General features: G+C 41.0%; 2 protein-coding genes across 2 annotated transcripts; one reads left to right on the top strand and one right to left on the bottom strand.

Annotated features, from left to right (window-relative positions):
- The first annotated feature begins 53 nt into the window (after positions 1-53).
- On the top strand, positions 54-15993 carry LOC108045714 (PP2C-like domain-containing protein CG9801). The gene is given in 4 exon segments (XM_044458451.1): positions 54-430; positions 12727-13038; positions 13108-14365; positions 14367-15993. Coding segments are annotated over 3 exon segments (2130 nt in total). The 5' UTR covers positions 54-430; positions 12727-12904; the 3' UTR covers positions 15105-15993.
- Positions 15994-16029: 36 nt separating this feature from the next.
- On the bottom strand, positions 16030-19988 carry LOC108045725 (VPS35 endosomal protein sorting factor-like). The gene is given in 13 exon segments (XM_017125122.2): positions 16030-16363; positions 16423-16691; positions 16757-17065; positions 17124-17241; positions 17243-17456; positions 17518-17828; positions 17921-18203; positions 18260-18426; positions 18487-19142; positions 19350-19521; positions 19583-19696; positions 19757-19847; positions 19913-19988. Coding segments are annotated over 13 exon segments (2829 nt in total). The 5' UTR covers positions 19930-19988; the 3' UTR covers positions 16030-16255.
- Positions 19989-20088: the final 100 nt, after the last annotated feature.

Here is a 20088-nt window from a genome sequence, read left to right as displayed (position 1 = left end):
CAAGCAAACCTCCCTCTTTAACATTTCTGTTACGAGAACGTAAATTTAAAATTCTCATTTCGAGCTTAACAGCGGAGCAAAGACGTTCGGTCCGCGCGTAAGTGAACGAAATAAACGATAGTAAACCCATTCGATTTCGTAGTGAATCTAGTTGGCAACCAATCAAACTCAAAGTGCAGTACATATACTGACCTGTGCAACGCGATTAGAGATAATATTTAGCCTAAATTTCATTCAGTACGGCAAAGTGTTGGACTCAACCCCCCTCGGAATTGTTAAATATTTATACACACCACCAACGGAACGCACGCACTTATGTACATTACATTGCGAGTGGCGCCAACATATGTAAAGCAGCGATAAGAAAACAACCCAGAAAAGAAAAGGAAAGCAGGAAATACAGGGGAGCCGATACAGAGACACAATTGTTGTAAGTTAACGCATATCATTTTCAAAGTTCTATTGATTTTTTGGTTTTTCGTGGCCCCTAAAAGTTTTGCCGCCTTCGGCTTGTTTTTGTCCCCTTTTGTTTTGTGCTTTTGTTTCCGTGTGTGTTGCCTTGATTTTTCCATCCAACTGGGCTTACGTCTTTATTCTCCTTTTTTCACCATCAAAATGTTGGTGGGGTGGGTGGTTGTATCTCTTTGTTGATTCACCTGTCGTTTGTTTTATTTTCGTTTTCAACTTCACGGGCAGCTGCAAAATCTCAGCTGCTCCAACAACAACATTCATTACAAAAAAGTCAGCTTTCGTTAATGCAATAACCGGTTTTCAAGCTTTATCGTATTTCGAAACTGTGCTAATAACTGGTGTTGTTTTTCGTTTGGCGTATTTAATCGCTTCGTTACCTATATAATTATAAACTAAGTAATATGAATGACTGCGAAAAATAGCGATAATTATTAAATTGGGAGCATTTGCTAATTTATTGCACTTCGGTGATTAAGCCAGGAAGTTGATTTTGACGCAGTAAAAAAATAAGGCTAAAACTTTTCCACTTATAATGTCAGTCATTCATTTTTTTTTTACCTTTTGCCTGCCAACTTCAGTTGCATATGATGGAAGCTTCCTTTTTCTCTTTCGCACTCATACTTACTCAAACACTAAGAAAAATTAGTTTATATATTTTATATTTGCATCCCCAAAAATGTAACTACATTTTTAAACTATTTTTCTTTTATATTAAAGTTTTAGGACCCCTATAATCACATTATGTTATGTTATATATAAAAGTATAAACGTATAAAGTTGTTCATTTAGAAATGACATAAGTAGAAGAACTAATATTTATTGAAGTTCGTTTTTAAGGTCAAGTTGTTTTTATTTATTTATTTTAAAGATATTTGCCCAGTTAAAATCAACTTATTCGATGGAAAAAAATTAATCAATAAAATTCTATGAATACAGAATTCCACTTTTTCTCTCAGTATACATAGCATATTTTTACTTTGAGCATTGGACATGCAGCAGGCAATTTCTATGGGCCATGCTGATGTCCTAAAACAAGCCAAAAGCACTCACTCCAAGGATAACATGCTCGTCAGGCCACAAAATCGATTCTCCACGAAGCCCAATACCTTGGAGAAAACCCGACACGTGATGGCGCCTGGCAGGGAATAGGAGAAAGGGGGAAAACGGGAGGCGAAATAGGAATTGGATGGGTGGGATTGGGCATGCCAATGGGAACTTTCAACTCGTTCTGCCCTTTTCACAACTTCTTGCGCAAACTGCGGCAAAAATAAAACGGGGGAAAACATGCCGGATATAAACTGTAAATTAAAGGGAACAACTCGGTCACATATTTTGGGGGAACTGAACTTAGAGTCCAGGGTCTAGTCTGGATGCACGTGGTAAACAATATCTAGATAACGCATCTAAGATTATCCAAGCCTAGCTTTTATTTGGGGTGATTTCCAACAGAGTACGGGGATTACCTAGCACACACACTTCCAAAGAGATTGCATCAGTTTGCTTACCATTTTCAGTATAACAGCCATATTAATAAACAAATTAGTTTTTAAGATAACTTATCTACGTTTCTATTTGCGATTTGGACCTTAGAAATTTTAACAGCAATTGAAGCAACAATTTATCGATGATTAGATTTTTAGTTATAATAGAGTAGGAAAATATAGAACATAATTTTCAGGAAATCTGGGATTTATATTTAAGTTGTCAGGATTGGTGGTGAAACCATTCGGAAAGAAGAACGCATAAAATAATGACTCATCTTAAGGGTGACTTAATGCCCAAGGTTAAGGGCTTCCCAACAAATATGTTTTGTACTTGCAAAATAATTTTTTTAATCTTATAATATAGTACATTTTCAGCTTAAGCTGCTTAAAGCATACGCATACATATGTATGAGGAAATATCATTATTTGCCTAATAAATCATCATCAATCTTTTATATAAAGAATTTTTTTATATAAAATGTAACTTTAGTTAGATTTGAATTCACTTCTCTAGAGCAAAACACATTTTCATAGTATCACACATCATCGTCAATCTTTTATTTACAAAACTTTTAACATATCCTTTTCTTAATACATTGCAAATCTTCCCATTCCCTAGCAAACTTTTGATTCTGCTTTTATTTATTTGGGAAACTTCAACACTTAAGCATATCAAAAATCCCCAAGAATTCAATCACTTTCGCTTGGCAACCAGAGAATTTTCACAACTCTTGTAAGTAGTGGAGAATGTGGTGGAGTTGGTGATGCTGGTGGTGTAGTTCTCCTAGCAACTAACTTTGAACTATGCATGCACATTGGGAAAATATTTTGTTTCTCCATTTTACATTTTTTGCCGGTTTCTTTTTATTTCGAGCAGCCGAGGAGCCGGCACACAGACTCCTGGCTGCCGTCTGGCTTTTTCCCAGGGGATGGGGTCGCATGAAGTTGTTCTGTCTGGACTCCATCCACAACTGGCGGGTTTCCCAGCGCCGCCTCCTTTTTCCTTCGTCCACTATCCTTTGTTGTCTCGGTGGAAGCACGAATGGCGCTGCCGATGGCTCTTTTATGACGCAGTTGGTCCGGGCAAGTTGAAGTTTGTTTGCTCGGCCGTGCCTGAAAGAGTTCATTCTTCTATAATGCATTAGCCACCGACTGAAGAAGTTGTCTTAGTATGGGATTTCAATGTTTATTTAAAACCAACCAGGGGCAATAAGTGGCTTCTCCTTCTGTTTGAAAACCCACAAAAATCCAAGCTCGACTGAAAAAGTTTCCGGCTCATTAAAACCAATTTGCCGGTGAACATTTATAGAACTCTTTCTCTTTGATGAAAGGCATCCACTGGCGTTAGACCAGCCACATAAAAATAAATAGCATTTTCCAATTAATCAGCAAAGTCAACAGCAGCAAAAGTTCATTAAATTTGCAGCTGATCGAAGTTTTGGGGGTTACGGTAAGAGAAGTCGGATTAGAAGGGGGTATTTCTGGGGTTTTAGGTTTCTCGACAAGCACACGCCGTCTCCAATGATTAGTCAGCCGAGTGACATGACTAAGCGAACCACCAAATCGCTTGGCCACCTCACGAAACGGAATAAAATTCAAATTTAAACTAGAAATGGAAGAGGGGGGAGTGGGTGGTGAGAGGGTCTGACAGCCAATCGGTCACTAAACCCGTCTCAAACAGTAAAAGCTTATTTGGACGGACCTATTTCTAAAATAAAATTGTCTCCTTTTCTTCCAAGTAAACGACATTAAAAGGTTTGTTTATGAAATAGATTGTAAAGAAAAGTAAAGTAATCTAACTGCGATTTGTAAGACTTTTAGAGAATGAAGGAACGATTTGGCATTCAATAAGTTAGTGCACACTTATTGTAGATATGTATCTTATCAAATGAAAATGTTAAGAACAATAGAAGGCTCCCGTAAAATTCGATTTGTGTGGTCTTAATTAATTTTCTTTGGTATTTCGTTATCTACATACTTTCTATACATTTTGGTAATTTATAACTAGTAAAGCTAAACAATCGTTTAATTGACAGTGTCCACTCCCCTAATTGTTTGCTGTCCCTGAATAAACCCAGCGATTGGAGCACTGAGACGTCCGTCGGTGGTCAGTCATTTGACACCCAAGACTGCAATATTATCTGAAGGTAGCTCGAGGAGGGGTAAAGATTTCATGGGTGGACAGGGGCTGGGATGTGGACGGGGTATCAGGGGCAGACAAAGTGGCTCGTTGGTTGCTCAATTGCTGCGGGGCAGTCGAGAAGTTGGTGTTTCTTTGTTTGCCACAGTTCTTTGGCCCGGGCCTTGACTTCGTTTGAATTGTCTTTGTCGTCATCAACATTTAATTTAATATGTGAGTTGAGTGCCCGGTTCCTGCTTCAAAAAACCCGTCCCCTTGTCGTCCTACACCAACTGGTTACTGGTTTTCTAGATTTGCATAGAGTGCCCCCAGCCCACAGGAGTTTGATACGGCTTATTTGTATGCCTGACAACAAGTCTTAACCAAAGGCCAAACCCAAGACCAATCCCAAGCCAGACAGTCTTAGTTGAGGCTTCCCATTTAATTTATTCATGCAGGATTAGTCGTATATAAGTCCTACATAAATCGACGACAGCTGTCGCTACCTGGCTGGCATGTAACGACTTCAATTCAATTTATGCAAATTGTATTGTGGGCTTGCCAAATGTGTGTTTGGATAGTTGGTGGATCCAGATGTTATTATAAATTCAGACAGATGTTTGCGAAATCAAACAACAAACAATTAGTCAAATACATCAGGAGGAATTTTTTCTAATTTATATGGATTTAAAAACCATAATATTAAAGGGTTACGCTATTTGTAGAATAAAAGCAATTAAGAGATTGCTGATTGAGGAGAGCTAAGTGCTCGAAACCCAAAAAGTAATTTACCCTTTCTTCTATACTTAACCCAAAACAATAGACCTGATGGGCACTCCTTTGATATCGGTTTTCTAAGCCCAAATTCTCGCCTTGCCCCACATTTGGTTTATTGTACTCGGCTTGTGGCAAGTTCTTCGAATATAGTTTTTTTCGTGGCTAAAAACCGGGCCAAGTAGCGCGACCCCAAAAGCGGCAAAAACAGGGGAAAACATGCAAGCGGAAATGCAGTGCGGAAAACTGGGTAGTAGGATTGGGTGGTCTTAAGTGAATCCTGCTGGAAAGTGTGAATGCACATGGAGGGCACATAAAACAAAGGATGTTTCTCAACTTTTGACATACATTCAACCCCCAAAGGGATCTTAACTTTCCATTTCATCGCGCTGTCAATTGAATAAGACTCAGAGGCAGTTGCAGTAATAGATTGGGGAGTTGGGGGAGATTCGGTAGTGAAACTGAGGAAAGGCCCCATTAATGCAAATTGTTGCAACAGGAAATGAGGCGTACCACGTACAGCAATACACGCCAATTAGGTGGCAATTTATAAGAAATGTTTCGGGAACCGGGAAGAGACCCCTTCCCTCTCCATTGTTTCCCCATATGTCATGCAATATATGTAGCTATGTATACGATGCCATGTCGAGGTGAAGGAACTCCTTTGTGATTGTTTTCGTGCGGCTTACATTATGTACAAATTTTAATTGCCAGATTTTAATTAAGCCCCCGGCCCTTTCGGCCCCACTTGACTCAATGGGGTATTTTCTGTTTTGGGGCGGGTCTAATGCATTATTTATGCAGCTGACAGCTTGTCCAATGAGTCAACACCTGTTTAAATACTGGGGGATGGTTTGGGCCAAAAGCTTTTCAGTTTATTGCATGGAACACATGGAATTTGAGTTTGGGAAAAATTTCCTACCATCTATATGCATGTAAATTGCAGCCACTCATATAGCTTAATGCATTTGCTACTTAATATTTCATTTTCATACGTCTTGATAAGCCTGGACTGGAATGGAAAAAAGATTGCAAATGAGGAAATGAAAATTAAGCTTGTATTTCTTTTTCCAAGATTGCCGTGACTGCGGTTGCATCGGCACTTGACTCCGGGTCTGTGGTTAATAGAACCGGTTTTATTCCAATAATGATATATACATTTCTGAGCGTTATGTTAGCATGAATTTTCGCAATGTACTAATTTGGCATATCGATTTTAAAATATTAGAGTGAAACTACAAACAATATCATTAGAGTGCAGCTTTTTACGGATTTACTGAAACCATTAATTACCACTTAAATTCCCGGCAAAAATAAGATAAATGTGTTTGAAATATTTGGCAGCTCATAAACAAGCGAACGGCTCTATTTCATCTTCAGCTACGGCCTTCAACTTTCTTTTGAAGAAAACACGCAATGAATGCAACAAATTTTCACTTTCGTGTCTCTGCTTTTATAGCTTCTTGTTTTTTGTTGTCTGGTCCCAAACAGAAGCACACAAAAACGGCTTGGAGCAGCTGCACTTGACTTGGGCTAAGGCTTTGGCTTTGGCTTTGGCTTTGGCTTTGGCCCACCAACTGCACCTTGAGATTCCACAGTATATAGCACATAATCTGCAGACAACTTGTTGTCACTTCGTCGTGGCTTTCAAAAAGTTTCAAGTGCATCCAAAGTCAGCTAGTCATGGGTGTGTTTGCATTTGGTTTGAGCTCAGACCTCCCCAGAAGTCTTGTTTACTTTGGGCCTTAGCACGTCTCCCTCTCAAATCCACACACATTTTAATATGCACAAAGCCAGACGAACATAAAAGAATCTCTCTGGGGAGCAGAGAAACCTACACATCTAATTAACCCAGTGGGTAAACAGAAATTCCGCACATCTGATTAACTCACAAAAAATAAATGTTTTGGAAGTCGGCAGGAAATGCGTTTTGAAGCCGCGCCAAATAAATCTTTCAAGCAACAACCGCAGAATGCTCTCAGACATTCAATGGGTGGCAGCTAATAATACAGGCCAGCGCAACTATTTATATTTGGAGGAAGCCCGAATGGTTTATTTTGGTTTTTGAGCATAAACAAATTTCGAACGACTCACGAGATCTGTGCCACATCCGATAATATTTACACAGTTGCCTTTATACACTACTATACACCGCCCCGCCCAGATCTTGCACAATGATCTCACACTGCCTCGTTACGATTTCCACATTTCCACGCTTGATTAGTTTCGAGTGCTGAAAATTTCGATGGTCCCGAAATCGCATCGAAAAGTGTCGATTGATTGCGGCACACGCCTCAGAAACTGTTTGTTGATTTTGGGGGAGTGTTTTTAATGTCATAAATCATTTGATAAATATTATTACATATAAAAATGCAATTTTAGATTAATAATAGTTCACATAGAGTAAATTAACTGCGTAACTAGTCAATGGAGTGGATGCATACACCTCTACTTAATTTTGACGTCTTTATCTTTCAATAATTTGTTTCTATAAATAGTAAACCCATAATAAAATGTAGTTCATTAATAGCAAGTTCACTGCAATAAAGATCTTTTCAGAATTTCGTCGGAAGAAAATTTAATTTCCGGTGTGTTCCAAGTAAAATTTTCAAATTTCCATGAATCTACGTTTCCAAATTGGTATACAGTTTTCTTTATAATCTATACATCTTACCGGCACGTGCTGTCAGGTGGACAATAGCCAGATCTTAAATATTATGTGAGCACCCACAATGGCATCTCATCAGCGGAATGAGCTCAGCGAATTGAGAAGCCAGTAAGTCACAGTCAGATGCCCTTTGTGTGTCAAGTGATGATGATCTTGATGTTGACTCTGATTGACGTGGATGCGCAAAGAGCTGGCTGTAAGAAATTGGAGCAGTGGCAGATGATGACTACAAAACGCTTGCGGCTGAGCTTGAACATTGGCTCTTGTGGTGCAGTTGTAATCTCTTTGGCTGCACATTTAATCGCAAATTGCACATTGTTGCGGCCAAATTGAATTGTTTTGCTGCGGTGTGGAGGTGGGCTTTTCAATCATCCGGATTGATTGCCACGGACCGGCATCGAGTGCACACAGCCGGTTGCGCCTCAATGCACCCACAGGGAGATATATAACCACAGCTGCACTCTATACACTCTATACCCGCACTCTCCACCCACAAAACATATTTGTCTCGGGTCTGACTTTTCAATTCATTTGATTTGTATCTTGGAAAAGTGGATATGGTAATGGCTTACCATAGCTCCCCTCCCTCACATGATGGTTATTTGGGTTAATTTGATTTTAATGCTTGGCCACAAGGAATGCGGGTGTGGTGGCAATCAGATCAGTGCCCAACAATTGCCAAGAAATCGCACATCTTGTGGCCATCAGATTTCAATTGAATTACATTACCCTCTGATTGATTCGTGAGTAAAGTCCAAGTTCAGTGAAACTCGATCAAAAGAACAATTGGTTCAAGGTTTGAGTGATTTTCGTGTGCCATTAAGTGCCATATATGAAAAGCGCGTAGAAAGGCGCTTCATCCCACACTATTCACCGTTGATCGGCATTGTTTTGAATGGACGACTCATTTGTCACTTAAAGTGCTCATGCCATAAATTAAAGAGGTTGAATGTGTGTTTATTTCTATTTAAACTTTTCAAGTATTTGTGAAATTTTAGCAACAACACACGAGCCTTCTTTAATAATTGCCCCCGTCTTCAAAACTACTTTAAGTGCCGACTTTTGTTGTTGTTTATCATTTATATAAATCGTTTTGTGTACAGCGTTTAAAGAAAAGCATCTCGACAGCAATTGCTGTTGAAGATTAGCATTTGTTGGGTTTGCAATCCATTGTAATCTCGCCGAGAAAAGATTGTAGTGGTGATGCATTGTCTACGACGATAGATGAGGTAGTTGAATGTTTTAATACGGCAATTAAAAATCGTCTACGGTGGCGGAGAGTTAGATAATATACCCTCCTACCTGAAGTGTTTTATTCCAGCATACTTCTCATCCCTTTTCTTCTCCCCCGTATGATATCATCTTTCCGGTGAAACAGAACTTGAAGCTGTCAGAATTTGGAAACTCAACATCTGCCGGAGTTGCAGGTCACCCCAGGCAGTTGGATTCAGTGCTGCCAATTTAGTTGTTTCCCGTCAAATCAGGCTTTTTTCAAAGTCGAAATGCGCGAAAAATTTGGGAATCGCGGGTAGCGGGAATTCTGGATTTTTTAAAAAGCAGTTGGCTTTTTTTCCGCTTTTTTTTTTAATGCTGCCCCAAATTTCATGAAAAGACAAAAAATACAATTTTTGATGAAGCTGTGGAAAAAAGTGTACTAACTCGGTAACACCTACCAGTTTTCTTACAAATGTACCAAATGTGTATAGAAGTGGCAACAAATTACGAGATACGCCACTTTGAAATCGGATAAAATTTGGTAAAGTTATGGGCTTCGGAAGTCCAGTTGTGGGCCACAAAAAAAATTTGAATGCAGATTTTTTGAGAATCAAATTACGAGTCTTAGGATATATGCCACTTCCAAATCGGATAAAATATGGTAAAGTTATGGGCTCCGGAAGTCCAGTTGTGGGCCACCTTTTAACAACACATCGGAAACTTGGTAATAAATGACATGAAAATGGGTAAAAAATATGACCAACGTTAAAATGAAAATTTTGAATGCAGATTTTTTGAGAACCAAATTACGAGTCTTAAGAGATATGCCACTTCCAAATCGGATAATATTTGGTAAAGTTATGGGCTCCGGAAGTCCAGATGTGGGCCACCTTTTAACAACACATCGGAAATTTGGAAATAAATGACATGAAAATGGGTCAAAAATATGACCAACGTTAAAATGAAAATTTTGAATGCAGATTTTTTGAGAATCAAATTACGAGTCTTAGGAGATATGCCACTTCCAAATCGGATAAAATTTGGTAAAGTTATGGGCTTCGGAAGTCCAGTTGTGGGCCACCTTTTAACAACACATCGGAAATTTGGAAATAAATGACATGAAAATGGGTCAAAAATATGACCAACGTTAAAATGAAAATTTTGAATGCAGATTTTTTGAGGATCAAATTACGAGTCTTAGGAGATATGCCACTTCCAAATCGGATAAAATTTGGTAAAGTTATGGGCTCGGAAGTCAGAGATGTGGGCCACCTTTTAACAACACATCGGAAATTTGGAAATAAATGACATGAAAATGGGTCAAAAATATGACCAACGTTAAAATGAAAATTTTGAATGCAGATTTTTTGAGAATCAAATTACGAGTCTTAGGAGATATGCCACTTCCAAATCGGATGAAATTTGGTAAAGTTATGGGCTTCGGAAGTCCAGTTGTGGGCCACCTTTTAACAACACATCGGAAATTTGGAAATAAATGACATGAAAATGGGTCAAAAATATGACCAACGTTAAAATGAAAATTTTGAATGCAGATTTTTTGAGGATCAAATTACGAGTCTTAGGAGATATGCCACTTCCAAATCGGATAAAATTTGGTAAAGTTATGGGCTCCGGCAGTCCAGTTTTGGGCCACCTTTTAACAACACATCGGAAACTTGGAAATAAATGACATGAAAATGTGTCAAAAATATGACCAACGTTAAAATGAAAATTTTGAATGCAGATTTTTTGAGAATCAAATTACGAGTCTTAGGAGATATGCCACTTCCAAATCGGATTAAATTTGGTTTAGTTATGGGCTCCGGAAGTCCAGTTGTGGGCCACCTTTTAACAACACATCGGAAACCTGGAAATAAATGACATGAAAATGGGTCAAAAATTGGACCAACGTTAAAATGAAAATTTTGAATGCAGATTTTTTGAGAATCAAATTACGAGTCTTATGAGATATGCCACTTCCAAATCGGATAAAATTTGGTAATGTTATGGGCTCCGGAAGTCCAGTTGTGGGCCACCTTTTAACAACACATCGGAAACTAGGTAATAAATGACATGAAAATGGGTCAAAAATATGACCAACGTTAAAATGAAAATTTTGAATGCAGATTTTTTGGGAATCAAATTACGAGTCTTAGGAGATATGCCACTTCCAAATCGGATAAAATTTGGTAATGTTATGGGCTCCGGAAGTCCAGTTTTGGGCCACCTTTTAACAACACATCGGAAACCTGGAAATAAATGACATGAAAATGGGTCAAAAATTGGACCAACGTTAAATGAAAATTTTGAATGCAGATTTTTTGAGAATCAAATTACGAGTCTTATGAGATATGCCACTTTGAAATCGGATAAAATTTGGTAAAGTTATGGGCTTCGGAAGTCCAGTTGTGGGCCACCTTTTAACAACACATCGGAAACTTGGAAATAAATGACATGAAAATGGGTCAAAAATTGGACCAACGTTAAAATGAATATTTTGAATGCAGATTTTTTGGAATCAAATTACGATTCTTAGGAGATATGCCACTTCCAAATCGGATTAAATTTGGTTTAGTTATGGGCTCCGGAAGTCCAGTTGTGGGTCACCTTTTAACAACACATCGGAAACTTGGATATAAATGACATGAAAATGGGTCAAAAATATGACCAACGTTAAAATGAAAATTTTGAATGCAGATTTTTTGGGAATCAAATTACGAGTCTTAGGAGATATGCCACTTCCAAATCGGATACAATTTGGTAATGTTATGGGCTCCGGAAGTCCAGTTGTGGGACACCTTTTAACAACACATCGGAAACTTGGTAATAAATGACATGAAAATGGGTCAAAAATATGACCAACGTTAAAATGAAAATTTTGAATGCAGATTTTTTGGGAATCAAATTACGAGTCTTAGGAGATATGCCACTTCCAAATCGGATAAAATTTGGTAAAGTTATGGGCTTCGGAAGTCCAGTTGTGGGACACCTTTTAACAACACATCGGAAACTTGGTAATAAATGACATGAAAATGGGTCAAAAATATAACCAACGTTAAAATTAAAATTTTGAATGCAGATGTTTTGAGGATCAAATTACGAGTCTTAGGAGATATGCCACTTCCAAATCGGATAAAATTTGGTAAAGTTATGGGCTCCGGAAGTCCAGTTGTGGGCCACCTTTTAACAACACAACTGAAACTTGGTAATAAATGGCATGAAAATGGCATGAAATCATCAAAAATATTTCCTCGACTTACTTACCAGCCCGGAAAGAGTTGGGATAGGTTCAGCCAAGCACACTATGTTAAGTGTAAAATTTCTATATAAGTTGGTTTTAAATGTTTGTAATTTTTTATATTCGATGTCAACTAAATTAGTTCTTAAATAATCTCCATGTAAACCATTTTCTAAAGCAAATATATGTAATTTGAGTTAAAAAAATAAAGAATTTCATATCATAGGATTTGACTTTAGTGAGTCGTAAGGAACAACTTAAGTTTTCTCGACTTAGTAACAAATACATAATCTAAACGATATAAACATTTAAAAAGTTTTTTTTTGGGTAATCCGAATACAGGGATAAACAATTCAAAATTTCTTTGCCAAAGCGATAAATTGGCATCACTGGTTGAGCACACATGCGGAGAGCTCTGCTAAAAGCTATGTCATCCGAAGCCCGAAAGAAGGATGGGATTTCTGTGTCCTGCATTCGCAATGAGTTGACTGAAAGCCCATTCAGGGTTGGCTTTCTCCCTGGACGGGCTGTTCCTGATGAGCGAAGGGTTTTGTGTGGCCAGAGGAAGGATGCAGAGCCTGCGGCAACTAAAAAGAACATCCCGTCATTAGGGGCAGGCGGTTTATGGGGGGCATGATGTCAGTTATGCGGCTGCCACTGCAATTTGCTTACCATTCTCTTCGTGTTTGCTCTTGCCCATTTAATTGCATAATTTATTGATAATTAAATGAAGCTCTAAATTAAACTCTTATTGCAGGGTTGGAGGCTGGAGTCGGTTGGAGTGACTCAACTCCCTCAACAATTGCCGCTGATGAGGTGAACGAACTGGTCAGCTTCACAGCATCCATTTTCAGCCCCTCATATCGGGCAATTAAGCCAACCCTAATTGGAGGGCGAAAGCAGTTGGCGAGGAGGAGGGAGCATCTTCGCTCAAGATGCCATCGCTGCGCCAGAAGGTCACCACTTACTTCCGCCAGTTGAGCTTCATCGCGGAGCCTCGCGAGGGTCGCCGGCGGGCCAGCGAGCACGAGGATGACGATGGCAGCTTCATCACCAAATATCTGGAGGGGTGAGTAAATATAAACCTGAAATTGGGAGGTAGTTTCAAAAGTGTTTACCCTTCATTCCTCATCGGCAGGCGCATGCAGCGACAGTTTGTGGAGGGCCCGGAGATCTATAATGGCCAGAATCCCACAGACATGCCCGTCCTCAAGCTGGACTCTTATGAAGCTGGAACCTGCTCCATAACAGCGGCCTGCACAGGACCAGATGAAGGACTCACCGGCATCAAGCGCTCCAAGCTTCATCTAAGCACTAGCTTTGCGGACGACATTGACTTCATAGATACGCAGCAGGAGAACGATGATTGCTATGGTGTTAGGAAGAGTACACCGCCAGTTTCGGCAACCACACAGAACGCCACACGACTGGCCAGTAAATTCGGACGGCCACCGACTGGATCCCGGAGACAGAGTAATGCGGACCAACCATCCGGATCCACTACTGCTTCGGGGATGCGGTCCCGCAAGAATTCCAAGAGCAGCATAGGCAATCTGGCATCGGCTTCAAGTGGTACCGATGCTGGCAAAGCCACCAGTGATCAGAACAACAGAAACCTGTTGAATGCAAAGACTGAGACCACGGCGGACGGGGATTCCAACTCTGAACGGGAGCGTCTGCTCCGCGAGGCTGTGAGCAACCAGGGTGGCTCTGCTCCGGCTGCTGTGGTCGCCGGCGTGGAGAATTGGCGCATGGAGTGCGATTTCGCGTATGGAATCTCGGTGTCTCTGTACGAGACCAACATGCTGACCAAAGAACCCATGGGCAATCCCATCGCAGACTGCTACGGAATGGTGGTGCGCGGTGATTCAGCAGCCATGGCCATGGCAGATGGCGTCAACTGGGGTGATGGAGCTCGTCTGGCCGCCCGTTCGGCGGTCCACGGCTGTCTGGACTATCTGGATCGGGCGGTATTTGGTCAGGCGCTGGAGTGCCGAGCCACCACCACACAGGAGGTCTTCGTCAGCCTGCTGCGGAGCCTGTGGGAGGGCCACGGATGCATCCTAGAAGTTGGAGGAGCCCTGTCCACGCTGACCATTGCCGTGGTGCTACCGCTGGACGGGTCACCAGGAAAGTACGTCGTTTGCTCGTGCAATGTGGGCGATTCCCTGGGATATGTGTACTCCAAGAAGCACGGAGTACGGGAACTGACCCAGGCATCCCACGACATCAGTTCCATGCGGGACATGCGCGACGCCTTGGGCGCCCTTGGACCAGCAGATGGAAACAAGCCAGAGCTGAGCAATCTGACCTTCTCGATGAGTTGCATCGAAAGCGGCGACATAGTGTTTCTCACCTCGGATGGAATCAGTGATAACTTTGATCCCGTAGTGGGCAAAATTTGCCGAAGCCTGGACCCCAGATGTTAAGCTTCAGTCGACAGGTCAGAGTAAACCGGCGATTCTTGCTCCCAAGCGACAGAACAAGAGTGCATCCGCGATTTATGCCCGCCTACATCCCTCGACGCCGCCCACGCGACCCGCTCGTCAGTCCAAGGCGGGCAGTCCGCCCAGCAATGCGCCCAGTCGACCGAAATATATGCGTTCGCAAACGCTCATCGAGCCACGTCAGGGACTTGTATCGCCGCCGCCACCTTCAGTGGCCATTCAGCGCATTCCAAAGTCCATTTCGGGTCTGCCCTTGGTGACTGGTCCTCAGAGGCATGCCCTGACCCTGTACCGTTTGGAAGATCTGCTCAGCTACGGCATAAACGGCACCTTCTCGCCTTGCGTTTCGGCCCGACGGCTCTGCCACTTGCTCATCGATTTCGTTAGGATGATAACCTCCGCCAGGAGAAAGACCCTGGAACAGCGTGAGCTCTTCTATAAGCTGTCGACGGGACCAGATGGCGCCAAGCGGGAGGTTCAACTGAATCGCATGCAGCACAGGGCGGCCAGGAAGCGGGTGGTGGACAGCAGCGCTTTTGTAGCTCTACCCGGAAAACTTGATCATGCCACTGTGATGGCCTACACAGTGGGCGGTGGGGAGGATCACGATACTGGCAATAATATCGGCGATGGTGGAGCCATTTCCCCCGTACTGCAATCCAAGGAGTTTAAGGAGACGAATTTCTAAAAATGAGAAAACGCTAGACTGCAGACTTAGCTTTTTATACATTTTTCTCACACACATTATGGGTAATTCTGAATTATATGTTAAATCAATTATCTTCGGGGTCTGTAATAAATTCCAAGTGTATATTTCATATTCATGTAATGCAGGTTTTTATTTAGTTAGTAACGCAGAAACTGCCAATTATTGATTATTTTTGAAAAAATTCAATAGTTCCGGATGGACAAAAAAATGTGAAATACTTGAATCATATTGTTAGATCTTCGCCAAATACATTTTTTAGTTCGCCTATCAAAAAATGGATAGCTTTAACTACATTGATTGGTATTAGTTTGTTTAATTTAAAAGGAGTTATAATATATAATAATAATATATTAATATAAATTAATATATATATATATTATTATTTTGGGACCCTGAGGAAAATTGTTTATATAATACACTACCCATATGTACACATATATATATATTTACATAAACACTTACATATATACGTAGTGATATATCTCACATGTATCTTAAATATTCATAAAGCTTTTTTCTAAGTTTGTTGATTTTAATTCGGTATTCTCACTTGTCAGCCATAGTTTTTTAGCCATTTATTTGTAAATTGCAAACGACAGAAATGCCTCAAATGTTTTAAACTACCAAAAAGAATAAGAATACACAAATGTACATCGTATTTTTACACTCTCATCCACAACTCAATGTAAATGCCACTTTTACACCAGCTGCAACTTTGTGAGCTTGCACAATTTTAAATTATATATGGCAGCGTTTAAACATGGTAACGCACAGCTTAAGTGGCCCAAATGGACTGTGCCAAACGGGTCCGGGCAATTAATAATTGAATAAACGCATTGGAAAATTGCGCTTTTAAAACACCATAAAATAGTTGTTTTCTTTGAATTTGAATGAAACCGTCTACTACGCTTTTTATTATCTCTGTAAAAACATCACGAAATTACAGGTCAAAATTTAATTATAATATACTTGTAATTGCACAGAAATGTAATACAAAAATTGTCAGTTCCTCGTGAAAGTTGAAAAAGCAAAAACGCAAGCTGGAACCAGGCAATAAATCCGTAAAAGATTTATGCACATAAGAAAATATAATCTCAGCGGTTAGCTATTAGTTACTACAAGCTCATTTTTCAGCTGTTGCGCATGCGCAGGAGTAGTTTGGCAATAGCCTGAGCCTGTGAGGGTGAGGCATCCTTTACTTGTTTGTACAGAATCTCCACAATCCGCAGTGTTTGGGGCTGCAAGAAAGACAAACTTGTAATAAGAAGACCACGATAACATAAAAAATGAAACATACTAGAGTCTTTACATCCAGCTGTGTTTGAGCTTTGTTGGCTAGAAGCCATAGTTTCACTGCCAATTGAGCGATCGTTTCCTTCTCTAAGTCTGCATATCGCACAATCCGTAGAAATAGTTCCAAGGCCAGTTCCGCTTGAGGTCGTTGCTGCTGGGCCACACCCAAGGATTTGAGCTGCAGTAGGATCGCATCGACAACCTGAGCACATATATTGTTTACCTCTTGCAAAAACTTGGGATCGTGGCCATACAAATTGTCATTGGAAACCACTGTAAAAAAAAATAATTTGTAGAGTTATTTAAGCTAAAAAAATCGTATCTATTTGATCACTAACCTCCCTTAATATGATAAGGATATTTTTCTAGGCTCTGCACATAAAGCATGTCCAGGGAATGCAGATAGATGATAATCGGCGCCGTGCTGTTCGGCTTGAATTCATGCCTTCCAACCACCTCCAACAGCAGTCGAAGGAAATACAAGACTCCCTGTTCTGGACTATCCGGCACCACGATCAGCGTGGCCAACATATTGCACATGTACGACACCAGAAAGCTCTCTAAGCTACGGGGCTTTCCATCGAAGTCCACGGTGGCTGCAGGCAGCTCATTGACCAACTGCAAGGCAGCCTCAAAACAAGCATCGGCTATTGTGGAAAGTAAAATTAATTTAAAATGGTCATTTAAATCAGATTTAATACTAGCCTTGCCCCAGGCAGAGATTCTGCAGTGCAAGTTGACCGCAAAGCAAATACAAATTCATTTGCTGCTGAACAGCTCCAATGCTGGGAATAGTAATGAAGCAGTAGGCGATGCAGGCCTTTGATGAATCCCGTCGACTTTGCTCGATTTCGGTTAGCTAATTTGCAGGCCGCATGAACCAGAGTGACATATACCGCATCCAAATTGCTGAAAGTGCCTCGAGCCTCCACATAGAAACTCAGTTGCTGTTCCAAGTCGCGCCCAAAGTGAACTTTATGAATAAAGACGTTGATGAGTTGAGAAATTTGGCGGCGCTCATCCTCTACAGACAGGGCACTAAGATATAATATTACAGATATATCAAAGAATATTTTTTTCATATTATTAGGCTACTCACTTCACAGAATCATTCAAAATCTTGCCGAGATACATCAACGCGTTTGTAACCACAGCATCACAAGTATATTCCTCGCTATTCTGTTTATAGAAACTAAGAATGTTCTTGCATACTTCAACACGAACAGATTCCTTTTGAAACAGATCCAAGTAGGGCAGAAAGTTCGGCTGGATTAGCAGCAACTCAATGCTTCGATAGTTTTGCATTATCCTGGTTAGAATGTTTTGCAATTGCGAATAGTGCTTCTCATAGGCTTTGCCAAGACACATTCGAGCATTCAGTTCGCCTAACAACCGGTTTACCTCGTGTATCTGTAAGAATTAACAAAAAAATATTCTAATAAATATTCTGAACATCTAAAATCTAGTTAACTAGAAAATAAGCCTTAACAACTCAAACTAACCGTAAAATACTGAGATACGAAGACAGCCCAAGTTTCCACACAATTGATATACTCATTAGGATCCGTCAGCTTGTTAATCGTCTCAAAAGCAGTTTTCAAAAAGCAAATCCGCTGCTCTTGCAATGGAGCACAGCTACTAACGCAGCTTCCCAGGGAGCGTAGCAACTGGGACTTGGAGATTCCAGGGGTTTCGGAAGCGTTAATTAAGTCTATGAATTCTAATGCATTTGTGGCAATAAACTCTGACTTAAAGGAATTCAGAATCGACATCAGAATAGCTCCGCTGTGGTTAAATCTGGTATGAGTACAACTGCAAGGTTATAGAAGACTGTAACTTACTTATTCTTCAGCTGCTTGCACTCATTCAGCATATCCTGCGTGTGCAGTTCGCATTTGTGTACAAGGCAGAGAAGCATATAGTCAAATGCCGGTGCATACAGCTGGAGGTAGGAGCTAGCAGTCACAATCTCTGGATGAAGATTAAAGCGGGCCACAAAACGAAAGATCTGTCAAAATATATATTTATAATTCAAATGGTCGATCTTTTTACAAAACAAGACACTCACCTGAGGGTATATGACGAAGAGATCGGTAAAGTTTTCCCTGATGTATGTCTTACTGGGAGTGAGGGTCACGCCCTTCCGCACCAAGTAGCAGCGGGCATAGCTGGATACCAAAGGATCGGCTAAGCCCCTTAACTGATGGGTCAACCGTTGCAATATTCGCTCATACTCCTCGCTGGAGGATGACAGGAACTCATAACACTTGAATATGGACAGCTCCAGGTACAGACGTGGCAGCAACTCCCGAATAGAGGCGATCTTGTAAAACCAATTCTGGCAAGTATCCCTGGCAGCCTCTCGTTCCCGCTCCAATGTGGCAGCTGATGCTGCAGGATCTCCAGAGCCCTTGGCCCGCAATCGTTCATATACCAGCTTCCCGAAAACGTCTAGGATGTCCGTGATAAGCACATACTGACTCGGATAGAACTGCAGCACAGTGGTGTCCGCTAGCATCTTCGCACACTGTATGGCTATCTTCAGAGCCTTTACCCTCTGATCGTTGTGCCAGGACTGGATGAGCTCTTGCTTAAGTTGTTCAAATCGCTGGATGTACTCCTGCTGCGTGAGATCCATCATGTGACGCATGCTGCCATCGTCAAAGTGATCCAACTGCTCAAGGCGGTACTTCGTCTTGTCTGCCACCACTGTTTGGGCTTTGACTAATTTTTGGATAAAGAAAATTTAGTATCAAATCACACATCGGTTTTATAGATTTCTATAGATCCGTCTTAATTGTACGGTTACGTAACGGAAAAAAGTCGTTAAAAAAATTATTAGGTATTTTTGATCTTCATAACACTATACTTGAAGGGTGTGAAGAATTAATTTAAAATGGTAAATAGATAATAAATAAACTAAAGACATACTACTTTCACTGCCGCCGTCCAAGCTTCCGGAAGCAACAAGGAAGCTGGTGGAGAGCGATAGCTTCTCGTTGGTAGTAAAGCGGTTGAGGATGCCCAGGCGACGGCTACTCCACTGCAACGTGTTGTCCTCCGGTTCTGTTCGGTCCCGTTCGCGACGCTTCGATTTGATGTCCTGCAGGCCGGAATGCGAAATGCTTAGTCATGTTCCTTTCGGGTGGTACCATTTTACTTACGAATTCGGTGACCATTTGGCTGAGTGGATCGTTGAGTTCCTCATCTTGGCGGGCGAACTGTGAGAGCGGGTCGGTGCCCTCTAGAGCCCTGCTCAAGGGATTGGTGTTCACGACCTGAATAGGAGTTAGTTTTCTATAGATAAATACCAATGGGGCGTTGTATCATTTACCCACCGTCACTGCTTGTTGTTTCAGCGGATGATCCAGCGTGGCCTGGCCAGCCAGGCGGTTTTTCCGGACTTCGTAGCATCGTGGCACGCACACCCTTCAGTTAAATGCAATATTTATGAATTCTTATTTGTTTATTTTCGGGAAAAATAAATAAAATACCATTCCAAGTTCGCCATAGCGTCGTGGTTGTTGTTGTCGGCATCCCAGACAGCTGTTTGCTAACAGTCATGGGCGTAGGCAGAAAAACTTGAGGGGCTGAATCCAGCGAAGAAACTGTACCTTCTCGTGGTGTAATACGTAAAGAATATTCTAGTGAGAAGTCATGACATGTTTAC

Source organism: Drosophila rhopaloa, unplaced genomic scaffold (genome assembly GCF_018152115.1).
Source record: "Drosophila rhopaloa isolate 14029-0021.01 unplaced genomic scaffold, ASM1815211v1 contig_167, whole genome shotgun sequence".
In the NCBI taxonomy this organism is placed as follows: Eukaryota; Metazoa; Arthropoda; class Insecta; order Diptera; family Drosophilidae; genus Drosophila; species Drosophila rhopaloa.
The sequence above is the reverse complement of the archived record's forward strand: the minus strand, read 5'-3'. Positions and strand labels throughout refer to the sequence as shown.